Source organism: Sebastes umbrosus, chromosome 7 (assembly GCF_015220745.1).
Source record: "Sebastes umbrosus isolate fSebUmb1 chromosome 7, fSebUmb1.pri, whole genome shotgun sequence".
NCBI classification, from domain to species: Eukaryota; Metazoa; Chordata; class Actinopteri; order Perciformes; family Sebastidae; genus Sebastes; species Sebastes umbrosus.
Genome location: NC_051275.1, coordinates 32216059 through 32231286, shown reverse-complemented (window position 1 = coordinate 32231286; position 15228 = coordinate 32216059). Strand labels below are relative to the sequence as shown.

At 40.9% G+C, this 15228-nt stretch overlaps 2 protein-coding genes across 10 annotated transcripts in view; one reads left to right on the top strand and one right to left on the bottom strand.

Annotated features, from left to right (window-relative positions):
• ckmb (creatine kinase, muscle b) overlaps window positions 1-14132 on the top strand; it is a 30190-nt gene extending 16058 nt beyond the window's left edge. Inside the window, exons 9-10 of the mRNA XM_037775852.1 lie at window positions 13458-13465; window positions 14016-14132. Of these exons, the coding sequence (XP_037631780.1) occupies window positions 13458-13465; window positions 14016-14117 (110 nt within the window). The 3' untranslated portion in view covers window positions 14118-14132. The remainder of the gene's footprint in view (window positions 1-13457; window positions 13466-14015) is intronic.
• mark4 (microtubule affinity regulating kinase 4) overlaps window positions 1-15228 on the bottom strand; it is a 71396-nt gene that overhangs the window by 5900 nt on the left and 50268 nt on the right. For 5 of the 9 annotated variants that reach the window (XR_005207636.1, XM_037775845.1, XM_037775844.1 and 2 more), the window contains 3 exons: window positions 14662-14765; window positions 10355-10633; window positions 83-127 (listed from right to left, as the gene is read on the bottom strand). Coding sequence is in view for 7 of the 9 variants with exons in the window: in XM_037775845.1 (XP_037631773.1) it covers window positions 83-127; window positions 10355-10633; window positions 14662-14765 (428 nt within the window). In the remaining 2 variants the exon portion in view is untranslated. Of the gene's footprint in view, window positions 1-82; window positions 128-8518; window positions 8602-10354; window positions 10634-14661; window positions 14766-15228 lie in introns of all 9 variants that reach the window. The other 4 variants (XR_005207637.1, XM_037775846.1, XM_037775849.1 and 1 more) reach the window with 2 other exon arrangements.

Sequence of the window (15228 nt, the reverse complement as noted above, 5' to 3'; positions counted from 1 at the left end):
ATGCTGCTGCTGCTGACACAAGAAATGTAATGTTCTGTTCTGCTGCACTTCGGTTGAATTAAAAGTGTAAAAGTGAACTCACCTTGTGACCGGAGATCTGCTGATTCTCTCAGGTTCGTCTGTGACCCTCAAGAGGAAGAAAAACGTATCTGTTAGGAATCAATCACATTTTCACACCAACCCCCCCACCACCACCACCACCAGCTCACTCCCTCCCTCTCCCCCACACTTGGCTGCATGGTTACGTCAGTCAATCCACGACGTCAATCACGACACAAAACACAACAGCTCGTCTTCAACTCACAGATGGATCAGCACCGACCTACACTCACCACACTGGGACATTGGATGGATGTGAAACGACAAAATGTCACCGACAAAACACGAAAAGGATAAACGAATGTAGACGGAGTGAATCCAGAGAACCAGGTCTTAAATAGACACCAAACACAGTGTGGGTTGCAGTGGCCGACCAGACTCACACAAATACAAATCTAATGTTTGATAGAAGCAAAGATTTGTGTGTTAAAAGAGAACAAATCATCTTACTTTTGTTTCTGCTTGATTTTAACTAACTCTTTTCTTTCTCCTTAGCACCAGTGACTCATGACTTCATCTGGACTTGAGCCTTTTGACTTGAAAATACTTGATTCCCAAGCTTCCCCTAAACCCAAAGATTAAAACGGGTTATATTTTAGGATTAGAGGATTAACTCATGGAGGGAAAATAACTGAACTGAAGTGAACAAACTGAATTTCTATCTTTTGTTGTTTATCGCTGAATCGCCCAAAAGTGCTGTTGTTTTTGTTGAACTCTGGATTTTTTTTTATTTTTGGTGAATATTATTGGGACTTGCATTGATTATCTTAGAATTAATTCCGCAGATCTACTTTGTTTGAACCAGTAGGACAGTGGTTTCAATCTTTTTCTGTCATTCCCCCTTCTGGAGGTAGAAATATTTTCATATTTAGAATTTTGGAAATAATACAATCTCTCTTTTTTCAATTCATTTTGACTCTTGGACTGAGGACTGAGGCAATTACAGAGACGGACGGTCTCTGTGTGTGTTTGAGAGAGATGAGGTGGAAGGTAGGCTAATGTTTCTGTAAGATTAATAATAATTAGAATGTCAACGTCATGAATGAAGCGTCAAACGACTCAGTGCAGCTCTGCTTTGACATATTTTATTTTGATTCCTATCAGATGAGCACATTGTCTTGTTAGTCTCCGAAGCATCGTCTGTTTTTCTTTTTGTCAAATATCTGTCCATTCTGTAAACCTACACTCTTTCTGAATGAACAACATCGCTACCATGGATGTATACACATGTTGTTTACTGTTCCTCCGTGAAGAAGAATACGAATTCAAAACTTTAATTTTGCCTCACATTTTCCCCTGGTCACGCGCAGACCCCCCCCACAGTTTGAGAATCACTGGTTTAGGACTCAGGACTTGAGCGCAAAGACTTGAGGCTTACTTGTGACTTACAAAACAAAGACTTGGTCCCACCTCTGGTTACAAGTCTCATCTTATAATCACAGCGTATGTAGCTATGCTATTGTTTACAACTTAGAGAGTAGATTATTACATTACACATGCCGCAGTAAAGGGCCACACACATCCAGGATGGAGGAGCTCTGGACTAAAGTATCTTCTAAAGGACAAACTATACTGTTGTACACCCAACAGGCTGTGAGGTACTACTGAGTTTGAGGCTGCTCGTTGCACTTCTCTTCTATGACCACCAGGGGCTACTGTTGCTATTTTATCTGTGTCAACTCTGGATTTTTTTTCCTACCAACCTGGCAACCTGATCTCTATTCCAGGAACTGGGGTGGCCTAAGATTTCATTGATAGATTTTTTGTATTTACTGAAAATGAAGCCCACTCTGCTGTGACCCTGTGGCTCTGACCGAGGAGCTGCTGCAGGGCTGTGGCTTTAGATCTAAATACACGTTTAGATACGTCACCTCTCTTAAAGAACATGAAGCGATCCCTGCTAATCCACACAGATAATCACCGGGACACGCCTCAGCATTTATGAATGATTACATATGAATAATTATGCAGCAAATATCTGACGGTTAATTCCTGTTGGATTAACCTCATTCCAGAAAATCTGCTGGGAACATTTGACTTTTTGACACCATGATGCTGCTGAAAGAATAAGTAGCTGTACAAATAAATCTTGCATCAATGCGTGCCTGGACTCAACGGTGATGTTTTGTGATTGAAGGATTGCAGGTGTCCCATCTAGATTAAATGTCCTTGCCTTTCTTGACTGCGTAAAGAAACAAGGTGACCCTGAGCAAGATAATCCCATCCTTATGGAAGAATAAAAGTGGGAAAAAGTGTTTTGTGAATGAAGAGCATTAAGCGACAGACTGGACAGACACTTGTGCATTGTGTATCAACTGTACAGTATGTGTGCCAGATTGAGCAATCTGTATTAAGGCGCTGAGAGAAAGAAGAGCAGAAAGTGACGGAGTGAGAGAAGCTTGCAGCAGCAGCAGCAGCAGTGTAACAGGACAATCTGCTTGTATCTTGAGGGAGAGCTGTGCAAGATCCCTGTTTCAGAGAAGGATAAATCCTGGTTACATAACTAATCCTGATTTAAAACGGCAGTGAGGCTGGGTCAGTCAGTCAGGATGACTGCTGCAGGCTTCTTAACAAGCATTTCTCTCCTGCAGAGGGTGAAGACACCTGCCGAGTACTCGTAATGTCACAGGCTAGAATTATTAGGACTATTATTTCATCCTTCTTTGGGTTTATGTCTCATGTCAAGCTCTGAGCCGTCTTAGTCTTTTCTTGGATATTTCTCCTCTGTTCTTATCATTGTTGTACTGTTTCTAAAGTCGCTGCTGTTTTGTTTTTGTGCCAATAAAATATAAATTAAATAAATATAAAATAAATAAAAGCAGGACATCTCCGCATTTGAGACTGAAAACAGCGATCCTGACATTTCTGCATGCACAATTACTTTAACGATGGTCGACTGTTACGATGGGCTGCCGTTTATTTTTCTGTCGACCGACTACTAGTTGTAGCTCGTTTAAGGAATGTACAGCCTATAAAAGAAAGGAAAACTCTTGAGCGTTGTGGGCTTCGGGCGTCGCCCTTGCACCCCCCATTCCCACATTCCCGAGCTATCTGTGTGTCTGTTTTGATGTTTGGTTTATGTATTGTTGTCTTTTGAATGTCTCTGTTGAATGTCTGTTTTGTTTAATGTCTTAAAATACTAAATAAAACTGTTGTTTTAGCTAAAACCTTACTATTTAAAACACGTTGGACTTGCATGGACGAGTAGTGCGCCTGCTTAAGCGTGAGACTGTTTATGAGGAAGTGTTTTCAATAATAACGTTTTAGCGACCTTTTTTTCTGTTTTCTTTGTATTGCCATCACGTTGTCACGATTATAAACTGAAAGTCACAGTTCACCTGCCTTAATGTTCACCACCGTATCCCTGCTCTTTACACTGTGAATAATGTCTATGTGATCACAACGGGAGGAACAATCTGACCTCAAATCAGTCAAGAATATCTCAAAACAGTAATGTATATACTAGACAGATATTCAACTATTCTAATTATTGTAATTGTTTTGAGTCATTTTTTTTAAAATAAAATGCCCAAATTCTCTGATTGCAGCTTTTACAATGTGAATATTTGCTGGTTTCCTTCATCAATAGGCATTTGAAGACGTTACCTTGGACTCAAAGAGATTTTTCAATCTTTTCGGACCTTTTCTAAACCAAATGATTCAACATTAATCGAGAATTAATTGACAGATTAATAGATAATGAAAATCATTGTTAGTTACAACCATAGTGTAAACAGTGCCCAAAAGAAAGAAACTATTTTATGATGAAGTATTATAATTTACCTTTTCCATATTCCTTCAACCTACTGCTACTTCAGTTATCAATTCTCTTAATTTCTGTGACACTTGACAGTTAATATCACGAGAAATCATGACTGCAACAGCAGAGCAAAAATTTAATCAAAACACAATGTGCTTACATTGTACTCTAGTCTGCTGATACTGGTTTAAAGCAGTGATTTCCATGCCTCTTTAACCACAGGTTTCTCTCTTACATGACTGTTTGTTGGTGCAAAAAGTTGCCTCCAGAAAGAAGCCTTTGCTCTTTGACACCAAAAACTACTTCTACGTTTGAAGGTTTTAGATCACTGAAACATTTTCAATCAAACTGGATATCTGGAAACGTGTAAAAGTGGTGCCGTGATGTCTGTTTGGTCAATGATACACGGGAATGAAAAGACAGTGAATGAACCTCTGTCTCTCTCTATCACTTCTCTTCACCCTTTACCCCCTCTACCTCTGTCTCTCTTTATCACTTCTCTTCACCCTTTACCCCCTCTACCTCTGTCTCTCTTTATCACTTCTCTTCACCCTTTACCCCCTCTACCTCTGTCTCTCTTTATCACTTCTCTTCACCCTTTACCCCCTCTACCTCTGTCTCTCTTTATCACTTCTCTTCCCCCTTTAACCCCTCTACCTCTGTCTCTCTTCATCACTTCTCTTCACCCTTTACCCCCTCTACCTCTGTCTCTCTCTATCACTTCTCTTCACCCTTTACCCCTCTACCTCTGTCTCTCTTTATCACTTCTCTTCCCCCTTTACCCCCTCTACCTCTGTCTCTCTTTATCACTTCTCTTCCCCCTTTACTCCCTCTACCTCTGTCTCTCTTTATCACTTCTCTTCCCCCTTTAACCCCTCTACCTCTGTCTCTCTTCATCACTTCTCTTCACCCTTTACCCCCTCTACCTCTGTCTCTCTCTATCACTTCTCTTCACCCCCTCTACCTCTGTCTCTCTTTATCACTTCTCTTCACCCTTTACCCCCTCTACCTCTGTCTCGTATAAAACACCAATAAAGCTCCATCCCCCCCTTTTTCCTTTCTGTCCTGGACCCTGTGCTCCCAGACATCCCACAGTCCTGCTGGTTTGTTAACAGCATGGGCAAACACATGGTGTTGATTACATGACTCAGACTGGTACAGTTGAGTTGCAACAAACTCACAGGCAACACACACAAAGACACGCACATCTTCATACGGTAGTTTAGTCTAAAAAGGAGTTGTGTGACTGAATGTGTGACTAACATTCAGAGTGACGGTCTAGTAATAGGGGTAAGCTTGAACACCCACATCTAAAAATCAAACAATAAATAAACTTCACCCTTGTTGTCCCAGAAAACAAAGACTGTTATGTGTTATTAATAGAAGCAGGTAATTACGGTGGTCGACGAGGGCCAAAACATTTCCATTAAGAGAAAACGTGCTGCAGCTTCAAAAACGATGCCAATTCAAAAGCACATATGAAAATTCAACAACAGAAACGTGCTGGAAAAAAATGTGCTGCAGAAAGCCAAAACAAATGAAAACAAATGCAACAGAAAAACGCTGCATATGCAGTCAACACTATGGAAATTCTCCAGGCCACTAGAGGGAGCGCTAAGTGGAACAGCTTGATATTCTACCACAGAGAGACCAGAAGAGAGAGTGGCCCAATCCCAATCCCTAAATCCTTAAACCCTGAACCCTCAGGGACTTCACTTGATGGACGTCACCTGTTAAATGGTTGAGTGTGAGAGGCTGCAACGGCTTGAAATGGTATAAATATGAATGGGTCAGCACAATGGGTCAGGTTTTTATTTTAGGTTTTTACTGCCTGATTTGAACGTCTAGACTAGAGGGAACTGTCAAAAAGTCTTTTTACTTGTTTTTGTCAAACTTTATTTAGAAAAATTAAAAGAAATGGTTGGTGAATAAACCAGGTGTGTCATATATTCTAATGCTTGCATTCCTCTCATTTCATGTGCTTTCTATCTACCATCTTAAATCCTTCATGTTAATGTTTCTGTGTAAATTTAAATATGCCAGGATGAACACCCGTGTGCCCTCCTTTGTTTACTTTTTATTACACGGCTGTGTTGAATACTCAATTCTGATTGGTCAATCACGGCGTTCTGCGGTCTGTTATTTCTGTATAACAGAACGTTGCTGTGGGCGCAGTTCAGATGTCGGACTCTGGAGGACAGTTTTTGTGTCAAAATATTGATTTCTTCAGTAAGTAGCTGTGTAATAAGCGGGATAATGTACAGCTAGTGGGTTATTGTTGTGAAAGACTCCCCTTCAGGGCGATGAGAGTCCACTGTGGGGGGTCCGCAGCATCGCCCTGTCGGAGATTCTTTCACAACAATGACCGGCTCGCTGTACATTATCCCTTACTTATTTTTTACACCTCTGGGCTTCCCCTGGTAACCCTGTGTTTAACATCATAACGCTATGAATTGTGGGTAATTCCCTCAGGCAAAATCTTCAGAAATGCGGACTTACGGAAAGTGTTCATAAAGGGCTCAACATGTCTGCGAGAGAGCCCTCAAGGACTTGATGATTTGACAGTGGGTCAGCCCTAAACCCTCACAGACTTTGTGGGAACGCGTCTTAAAGTCTGTGAGACTGTGAGTGTGGACGTTGGGATTGGGCCAGTGTGTTTGTTCTTGAAGTGGGATGAAAAGTGGAGTAATGAGGCGACATAAAAAATTATGTTTTCTTTTTTCATTTGGCCTTAGTCTTATTATTATATAGCTATATAATTCTGTTGCTCATTTATAATACTGTAAAACTCCTTTTCGTTATCGTTTCTGTATTTTCAGCATGTTTGCTGCTAATATATTTGTTTTGGTTTTCTGCAGCACGTTTCCGTTGTTGTATTTGTTTTAGATTTTTGTATGTGTTTCTGAATTGACCTTGTTGGCCACCGTAGGTAACGGTGCTGTGGCACCTACAGCCTCTAGTGAGCGCTACAGCATAAAGCCCAGCCAGCAGAGAGACAAGCAGTCCAGACAGACAGACAGAGAGACAGAGAGACATTCAGGCAGACAGACAGCTGCTGATCAGAGTTTCAGTCACATAAACATACAGTTTTGAGTTAGAGCTGCTCTACAGGAAGACAGTCTTGTAAACTTTGACTGCGACACTCCCAGAAACTCATGTTTACAGCATATGAATTTTGGACACCGAATAGGCTGGGTTTAAACTGGGCCAGCTGAAGTTTCCAAGTCAAGACTCCAACATTTAGACCCCTAAATGTTCTCAGTCAGCCTTGGTTAACTTTTAAACACAAATATATATGGTCATACTGTAATATGACTAGAATTTAAAAGCCTCGGTCTCATTCACATGAACGGAGGAAGGGAAATAACTCTGGATTCAGCTATTAGTGCATTTTACAACTTTTAGGACCTAATGATTTAAATGAGGGCTGTTCACACTGGGAAGTTGATGTACCTCAAAATGATCCGCTGAGTTACGGATGTCTCTTTCCCAAAGTAAGTCTATGGAAACAAGTATTTTTTGGGCCCAATGGCATCACGTGACTGACACGGAAGTTTTAGTACCACCGTTTGGCCACTACGAAAATCTGCATCACAACCCGGTGCTCTTCCTGGAGGCTTGGCTACAGGTCCACAGCCTCCTGCACACACAATCCACCGTCGCAACAATCCCACTTTTAGTTTACGAGTGTGTAGCGTCTCCCACAGACCAAGACTTTTGTAAATGAAATTTAAAACTTCTAAGGCAGTGATACACAACTGACAGGTGCCCAATGGCCCGCCGATCATTTTCTAATTCACATTTTTTTGTACTTTGAATGTAAATAAGGTGCCAGAGTGCATTAAAAAAAAGCATCAAAATAGACTAATAAAGCTTATTTATAGAAAAAAAAAGTGCCAGGAGAGGATCCCCTGGACAGTTTAATGTTTGTTTATTAACTGGCCCCTGGCCTCTGTCATTTTGCAAAAGTGGCCCCTTGAGTATTCTATTCTCTTTTTTTGAGGAGACTGAATTAAAAGTTTCGTGACCTGTAGATACCCTGCTTGATTTTTCAACTTTTTAATTTAATTCAGTACATTAGCCAAAAGTAGACATCAGGTTATTTAATGTATAAATAATTTAATTGCCAGAAAATTAGCTACGCCACAACATATATCATCAATATCAAAATATATCAATATTGTGATATAAAATCAGTAAATAACATACTGTGATAGAAGCCCACTTCTATTATGACACCTTTCAATCAAGCAAACATAACTCTCATAACTCTTCTTGATGGAACATACATTGGAAGAGAAACTAAGACCGTAATGTGGAAAATGTAAACACATAAAGAAGAAAATTAACTTTGTATTTATAAAGAGAAAGAGGTTTCCCCGTTCACATCAGTACAGAATAGATGGACTTTTTCCAGAGCCAGAGCCCTGCAGGTTGAATATAAGTCAACCGCTGACTGAAATTCCTGCCTGTAGAGAAGCTTTTCCTCACAGAAATGTTTGTATAACTAAACTCCAACCTGCGGCAGACAGCACATGAAGGGTAGAGGGAATGACGGGGCACTGGCAAGCAGGCAGACAGTCAGACAGACAGTCAGACAGACAGTCAGACAGTCAGACAGACAGAAGCAGCCAGAAAACATGGGAAAGGAAGACTTACTAACTGTTTTTGTCCCCTGTGGGAGGGTGCAGCCCGACATGGACTTGTTTGAGCTCTGACGTTTAGAGGGGTCAAGAGTGACCCTATCGGAGGAGAGAGGAAGAAGAGAAGGAGATGAAGAGAGGATGAGAGGAATGGAAAAAAACAAGGAAAATTAACAGCAGAGAAAGTCAGAGAGACATTGAACAAAAGAGAAAGCAAGTGAGGGGAGAAGACAATATAGAGAGGTAGAAGAGGAAGAGAAGTACAAATCAAACTGTGTGTACTGCAGTTCAGGAAGAAAAGAAGGATAGAAGATTGGCAGGTGACTGGCAAGGAAAAGCAAAAGTTGTTAAAGAATCAAACAAACAAACCAACAGATAAAGCAACAATAAGCGGCAGAGAAGAACGGACTGTGAAGACACACAGTATGTCCACCTGACCAGCAGACCTGGGTCAAATAGGTCATCGTTTGTTTGTACCAGCTTAGAGTACCGCTAGGGTACGGTTGAGGAAAACAGTTCAGTTATATCACTGCCATGGGATGAAATATTTTATCCATTGCCTTCCAGTAAACCAGATAAATCAAATTTCAGTTTTATTTGTCTCTCATTCACCCACTATTTATTCACGCACTCAGGGGGCGAATGCACCAAAGGATTGCGCAGCTTTTACGGCCGCTAAACCTGCACATTTTTTAAAAGGGGTGTCTGCTCAACCTCAGTTTTATTTTGGGATGCAATGACTGTTGCATCATGAAAAATAAATAAATAAAGTTCCCCTACATGTCATTTTTGAAAATACATGACAAAAAAAATGAATGAAAAATAAGGTTTCTCTCCCTTAACTGCCTTCAGGAGGTTTGGATAGAAGTGGCACTCTGGCCAGCCCCTCCTGATAAGACCTCTGGCTCAGGCTGACTAAAGCACATTTATACTTTGCCACATGGATAATTGCAATCAGATGCAAAAAAGGGAAAATTGCACTTATCTGCAAAACTTTATGGGCGTATTTAATATCTTTTGTGAATTGGACATTGAGATAGCAGTTGCAAATTATGAACAATTCATGGTGCTATCAGCGGCCACAATCTATTCTTTGTGAATTCGCCCCTCAGTGTTGCCCTTTCTCTCTCTATATATATACATTTAAACATCAGAAATGACCATCCTTAAATCTAAACCCCTCAAATGAATCAGTTTTGTAAACAATACCACTAGCTGTCTGTCTGGTTTATTTCCGTTGCTAAATGGAAACAACATAAAAAGGGACACAATCTGTTTTTATTCAATTTTAGTTCTTTCTGTCTCATGCTGAAGCTTTTCTTTATTTCTTTATTTCTTTCCAGTTTTTAAGATGTTTGATAAGGATTCAGTCTATGTCTTATCATATAACTTATTTAGTATTTCATAAGGGCTTCATTTGATGTTTCTTGTGGGATGAGGAAGACAACATTTTCAATAGTAAATGTTTTACGGAGCAGGTGGAAAGAAAACAGAGCTCTAGTTTAAGCAAGTAAAACAAACACCATTAGGACCCAGGTCTGAGGCTGTAAAGCTGTATCATTAGAGAAGAAGAAAGGCTGGTAGGTTAGTACTGGTTAAGGAAGAGACGTGAGAGGCAGCAAGGTTAGCTAAATGATCTTTATGTACATGTTACACTGTCCAGCTTCAAGCCTACAAACATACAGGCTTTTACAGGCAGTCTGCTATCACGTCACCACATGTGGATGGTTAGCAGTAATCATCAAACAATCCTTAAATATACTCGCACATGTTTCACCTATAGTCACGCCTCTACACAGAAGTAAAACTCTTTTAACCTTCTATTCGTTCTTCTCCCAGCTTCTCCCCTTACCTGCGGGTCAACTTGGAGGTGAGCTTGCTCAGCAGGTTGGTCGTGGTCCGGGTCCGGGCGTGGGGCAGCGGGCTGGCATCGTGGGACGGCGTCGGGGAGGCTGGGGGAGCATGGGAGGGAGGACGACGGTCTCTAATCTGCCCTCCGTGGAAAGTGCTCCTCACCGTGGATCCCCTGGAGAGGCGGGAGGAGGGCGTGGAGGACGAGGAGGAGGCCCCGGAGGCACCAGCGATGCTGTGGGTTGACGGGGAGGCGGGAGGCAGGCGATGGGATAAGGAGCTGGGAGGAGAAGAGGAGGACAACCAAGAGTGGATGACTGCAATCAAGATCATTTCAAATTGAAAAGTGCAAGAACTGTGCAGGAATCTACGACGACGTTTTAGGAACATTGTAGGTAAAAAAAAAAAAAAAAAAAAATTTAATTTTTTTTTAATTACGGAGCCGGGAGGGGGGGTGATATTCTGAGAAAAAACTCAGACAGCAAAACTCAGGTCAATCCAACCTGCTATTGGTTTCTTGTAAATTTCTGACTTTATAATCTCAGAGAATATTCAAGGTTTTTCTCATAAATTTGTGATTTTTTTGTTGTAGTAAATTTACCCCTTTAATCTCGAGGATATGTGTTTTTTTCTCGTAAATTTCTGACTTTAATCTTGGAAAATCTGAGATTTTTCTCGGAATATAACCCCATTTCCCCCGGCTCCCGGCTAATGCAGTGTTACTCAAACAGGTCCAAACTGTGCATTCATACGCATGTGGCATGATAATGAGTATTTACAGCACCAGGACAGTGTAATGAGTAAATAAATCCCACATTGACTCAAAATACAGTGCCCATATTCACCGTAAAGAAGGAACATGTCAACCAGAAGTGCTATCACTTCACCACATGTGGATGGTTAGCAGGCAGTATTCATCAAACACATACAATCCTTAAGAATACTTGCAAATGTCCGAATGAGCAAAAAAAAACTACAGTTAATGTAAGTTAATTTGAAATCTGTTTCTTGATTAATTTGCAAATCCTTAAAAATACTTGCAAAGAAAACCAGAAATAAAATACACAAAGAGCCAGTTACATAATGTATTTCTGATTATTAATCATGTCCCTTCAATCTGCCCCTAAATTATGGAGGGCAGGATCAGAAAAGAAGGCGACATGGCTTTTGCATGTGTGTGTAAAGAATTGTGTTTGATTTTATGATTACAATCAAGCATTTTTTAAGGTTTGTAATACTTGTATGGCCTCAACCTGAAGAAATGTAAGACATTTTTTCCAGACTTTTTAAGAAACATCAAAGAAAGGAAATGTTAAAAGAGTGAGCGAGCCAGCTGCTCTTCACATCGTGACAACACTTATTCCTAATCTCTGAAAATTGACCTAAAATGCTCCCCCCCACACTTATTTTTCTACACACACACTCACACACACCTCTCCACCCCTGACTCTCTGGCTGGCTGGTGGCCTGAGGCTGCTTTTCATAACGCTCTAGATAACACCCACACACAAGGCTCATGTGGGGCAGAACCATTAAACGAGTTAAGTTGAAGCGCAGCCGTTGAAGAGCAAAATCGTTTAACATCAATGCGGACTAGCAGCCGACTGCAGCTAACAGCGGGGGGGGGGGGCACACCGGGGATGGAGAGATGGGTGGAGGATGAAAAGATGGTGAGAGAAGTCAAGGAAGATGAGAGTTTGTGGGGAAGAAAAGCGTGGAGCGGGTGAGAGAAACTTATGATGTTCAACTGTCTTTCTCAGAGAACTCTTTAAATTTATACTACCGTTTGTTTCCCTTCTCTGTTGCAGCCCGCTGTAAAAGTTACGAGTATAAATAATTTACATGAATGATTAGGAGGGTTGAGATTATCAGGAGTGAGACTTTTATTTGTGATTGAATCAGTCAGTCCGACTGCATTGGATTTTTAAAACAAATCTTTGCACACCTGTACTCAAACATGGGTCAAAAAGCTTTTAGCTATTTCTCACTAAAGATAAAACAAGGATTATTATAAATGAATAAGTATAATTACATGAATTTCAACAATATGTACATAAAACAGCAAATATTTCATGCACTCTGTGATCTTTTCACATCTAGTTATTGTGTAAAGTCTTGGTCACAAGCAGCATCTACAACATCCAAGCCTCTTGTGATCATTTATAAATCGAGAAATTAAAATTTTGGTTTTGATCATTTATTTAATTTTGCTAATCTTAAACTCATCTTTAAATACCTACAGTACATCAGGCTCTTCAGGTGCTCAGTGACCTTGTGGTTCCACTCAGAGTTTCAGGCTCAGTCAGAATTTGTAAGGTGCCCTTTCGTAAATCCTCATTTTGATAAAACAGCTTTTTCTTTTCGGGGGAGACTTGATTTATGCTATTTTATTGTATTATAGTTTGTATTTTGTATTGTTCTGTCTGTATTTTCTTGTCGAGTTCTGTACGTATGTATTGTTACATTTGAGTCTATTCTGTGTATTTGCTGTTGAGTTTTATGTAATTTAAAAGCCCATCTAAGGACAATCTAAATGACGTACACTTCAGTATCCCAGCAGGATGTTTTGTCCCCTGGACATCAGGACCGTGTATGCTCCTCTACATTAAACTCTGCTTTATGATGTGTTTTCTTATCTACAGTATGTCTTGGCATGAGGCCGCCGGTGTCATCATAGATTAGTGTCTGTGTGTACACAGCAATGTGTGTTTAAATGGACCTGTATGTTATATAAACAACATGATTAACTATAGTCACACACACAGTACTGTACATAACCTGTGTTTTCTGTGCACTTTTGCCACTAAAGTTCACACATGTACATTTGTATTGACTCAATGTGACTGTATGTGTCCATCAGCCAGTCTGGCATGGCATCACATTGACAACGCCTCTGAGGCAAGTGGAGGGTTACGTCGGGCACAGTGCCAGTCCTCACTTTGTCCTGTTGCTCTCTCCTGCTCCCCTCCCCTTTTCACCCATCTCTTCCTCATCCTCTTCCCTCTCTTTTCCTCATCCTTCCCTCCTTTTACCTCCTTTCCTACATCCCTCACCACCACCTGTTAAAATCACTAAATGGAGCTCGTAATGCCTGAATCTAATAGCGTTGTGTGTGTCGTCAAATCAAATCAGGTGGGACCAAGTTAAAAAAAAAGTGGGTCTCAAGTCTTTGCACCGGGGCTCAGTTTTAAAGCTGAGTGAAGATACTGGTATCATATGAAACTAAGAATCCATTGAAAGCAGTGAAGAAAAACATGAATATACAAATGAGTCACATAGTTCTTGCAGCCAATAATGTTCAATGTTTTTTGTGCAGCTTTAACACAAGGGTTTTTTTTAGACTTATTTGTATATTCATGTTTTTCTTCGCTGCTTTCCAGGGATTCTTAGATATAAAAACTCTTCTTTAGTCTCTTATCTATTCGTTACACCCTCCGCCTGACCTGCCCCCAGCACCCAGCACCCCCCCACCGCCCCCCCACCCCCTCCCTCCCATCTGTGCAGGAACATTTTTTACTGGAGGTCAGATGACAGACGACAGACAGGAACCTTCTGGCTCTTCCTCCGAGAGGCAAAATTACAGAGTGATAAAGAGACAGAATGACGAAAAACAGGTCAGCCAGAATGAAAGTGAGAAGTGAGAGAGTGACCACAGGAAAAAGAGGGAGAGAGAGAGAGAGAGGAGATGGTGGCTGCCATGCTCCGACACTGACGAGCAGACAACCATCTGTCACAACAACAGACAGTTCATATCGGGTACATAAACACACATGGACGAGCCCAATCATGCACAGTTTAAGCCCTTTATCCTCTCTTGAAGAGACAAACTGTATGTGAGACAAACACTCTCTGAGCTCAGTGCAGAAAGACACAAGCTGTACCAGTGACCAGTCTTTCAACATATTCTTTCACACTGTATTTACTATGAATATGAATTCATTTCCTACATTGGGTTAAATAAGATGCAACCGGGCAACTCAAGTTCAAACTGTAAAATTTGTTCCATCTTGTTCGTGTTCACCTCGCTGTTGTTCTTACACTGCACTGACATTTAAGAGAGGCCAGTTATAAAGGGATAGTTCGGGTGTTTTGAAGTGGGGTTGTATGAGGTTCTTCTCCGTAGTCAGTGCCTACAGTAGATGACGGTCGGCACACCCCCAGAAATTTAGAGCTTGCACAAAGTGAACACAATATAAAAAGAAAGAGTCCCATCAAGAAGAAATACCAAAATGTCCTCAATTTGAACGGTGTCACTAACTGGGAGGGCACTTTGCTCATTTTTTACAGTACATATGAAGCTCCTCTCACCTGTTTTCCTTGCCGTTTTGCAGCAGTGTTTGTCTATCAGAGCTGGACCGGTCTGTACACACATACGTGTTTCTTCGAGTCATGGCACTGGCAGGGATGTTATTCTGGAGAAAGAATCAGAAAATTCAAAATTACGTGAATTTACTGAAATGAAAGATGTCCTCGCTGGTCTGCTTTAATCATGACAATTTACATGAGTAAAGTCTGCCCATCTGGTGCTCCAAACAGGTTAAAAAAAAGAAGTAAAGACTTCCCTGCCTTGACTGTTTGACCTCTCTTGTACAGAACATTAAAGAGTTAATCTCAGGTTAATCTGGCTGCTGTCTTCAACTCTTTACATTCCCTAAACTCCCGCTCAATCATGCTAATCTTACTGAAATCTCCATATTCTCCCTGTACTGCTGGGTGAAATCTACAGTTTGTTATTCATCTATGTATGTAAAGTGTTCTACTCTTCTCTAATCTGTGGAGGACGTTGATGTTTGCCGTCTCTATAATATCTGTGTCAGTGTCTTGTAATCTGAGGGAATGGGATTAGGAAGATTGAGGATTCTGCCATCTGTACCT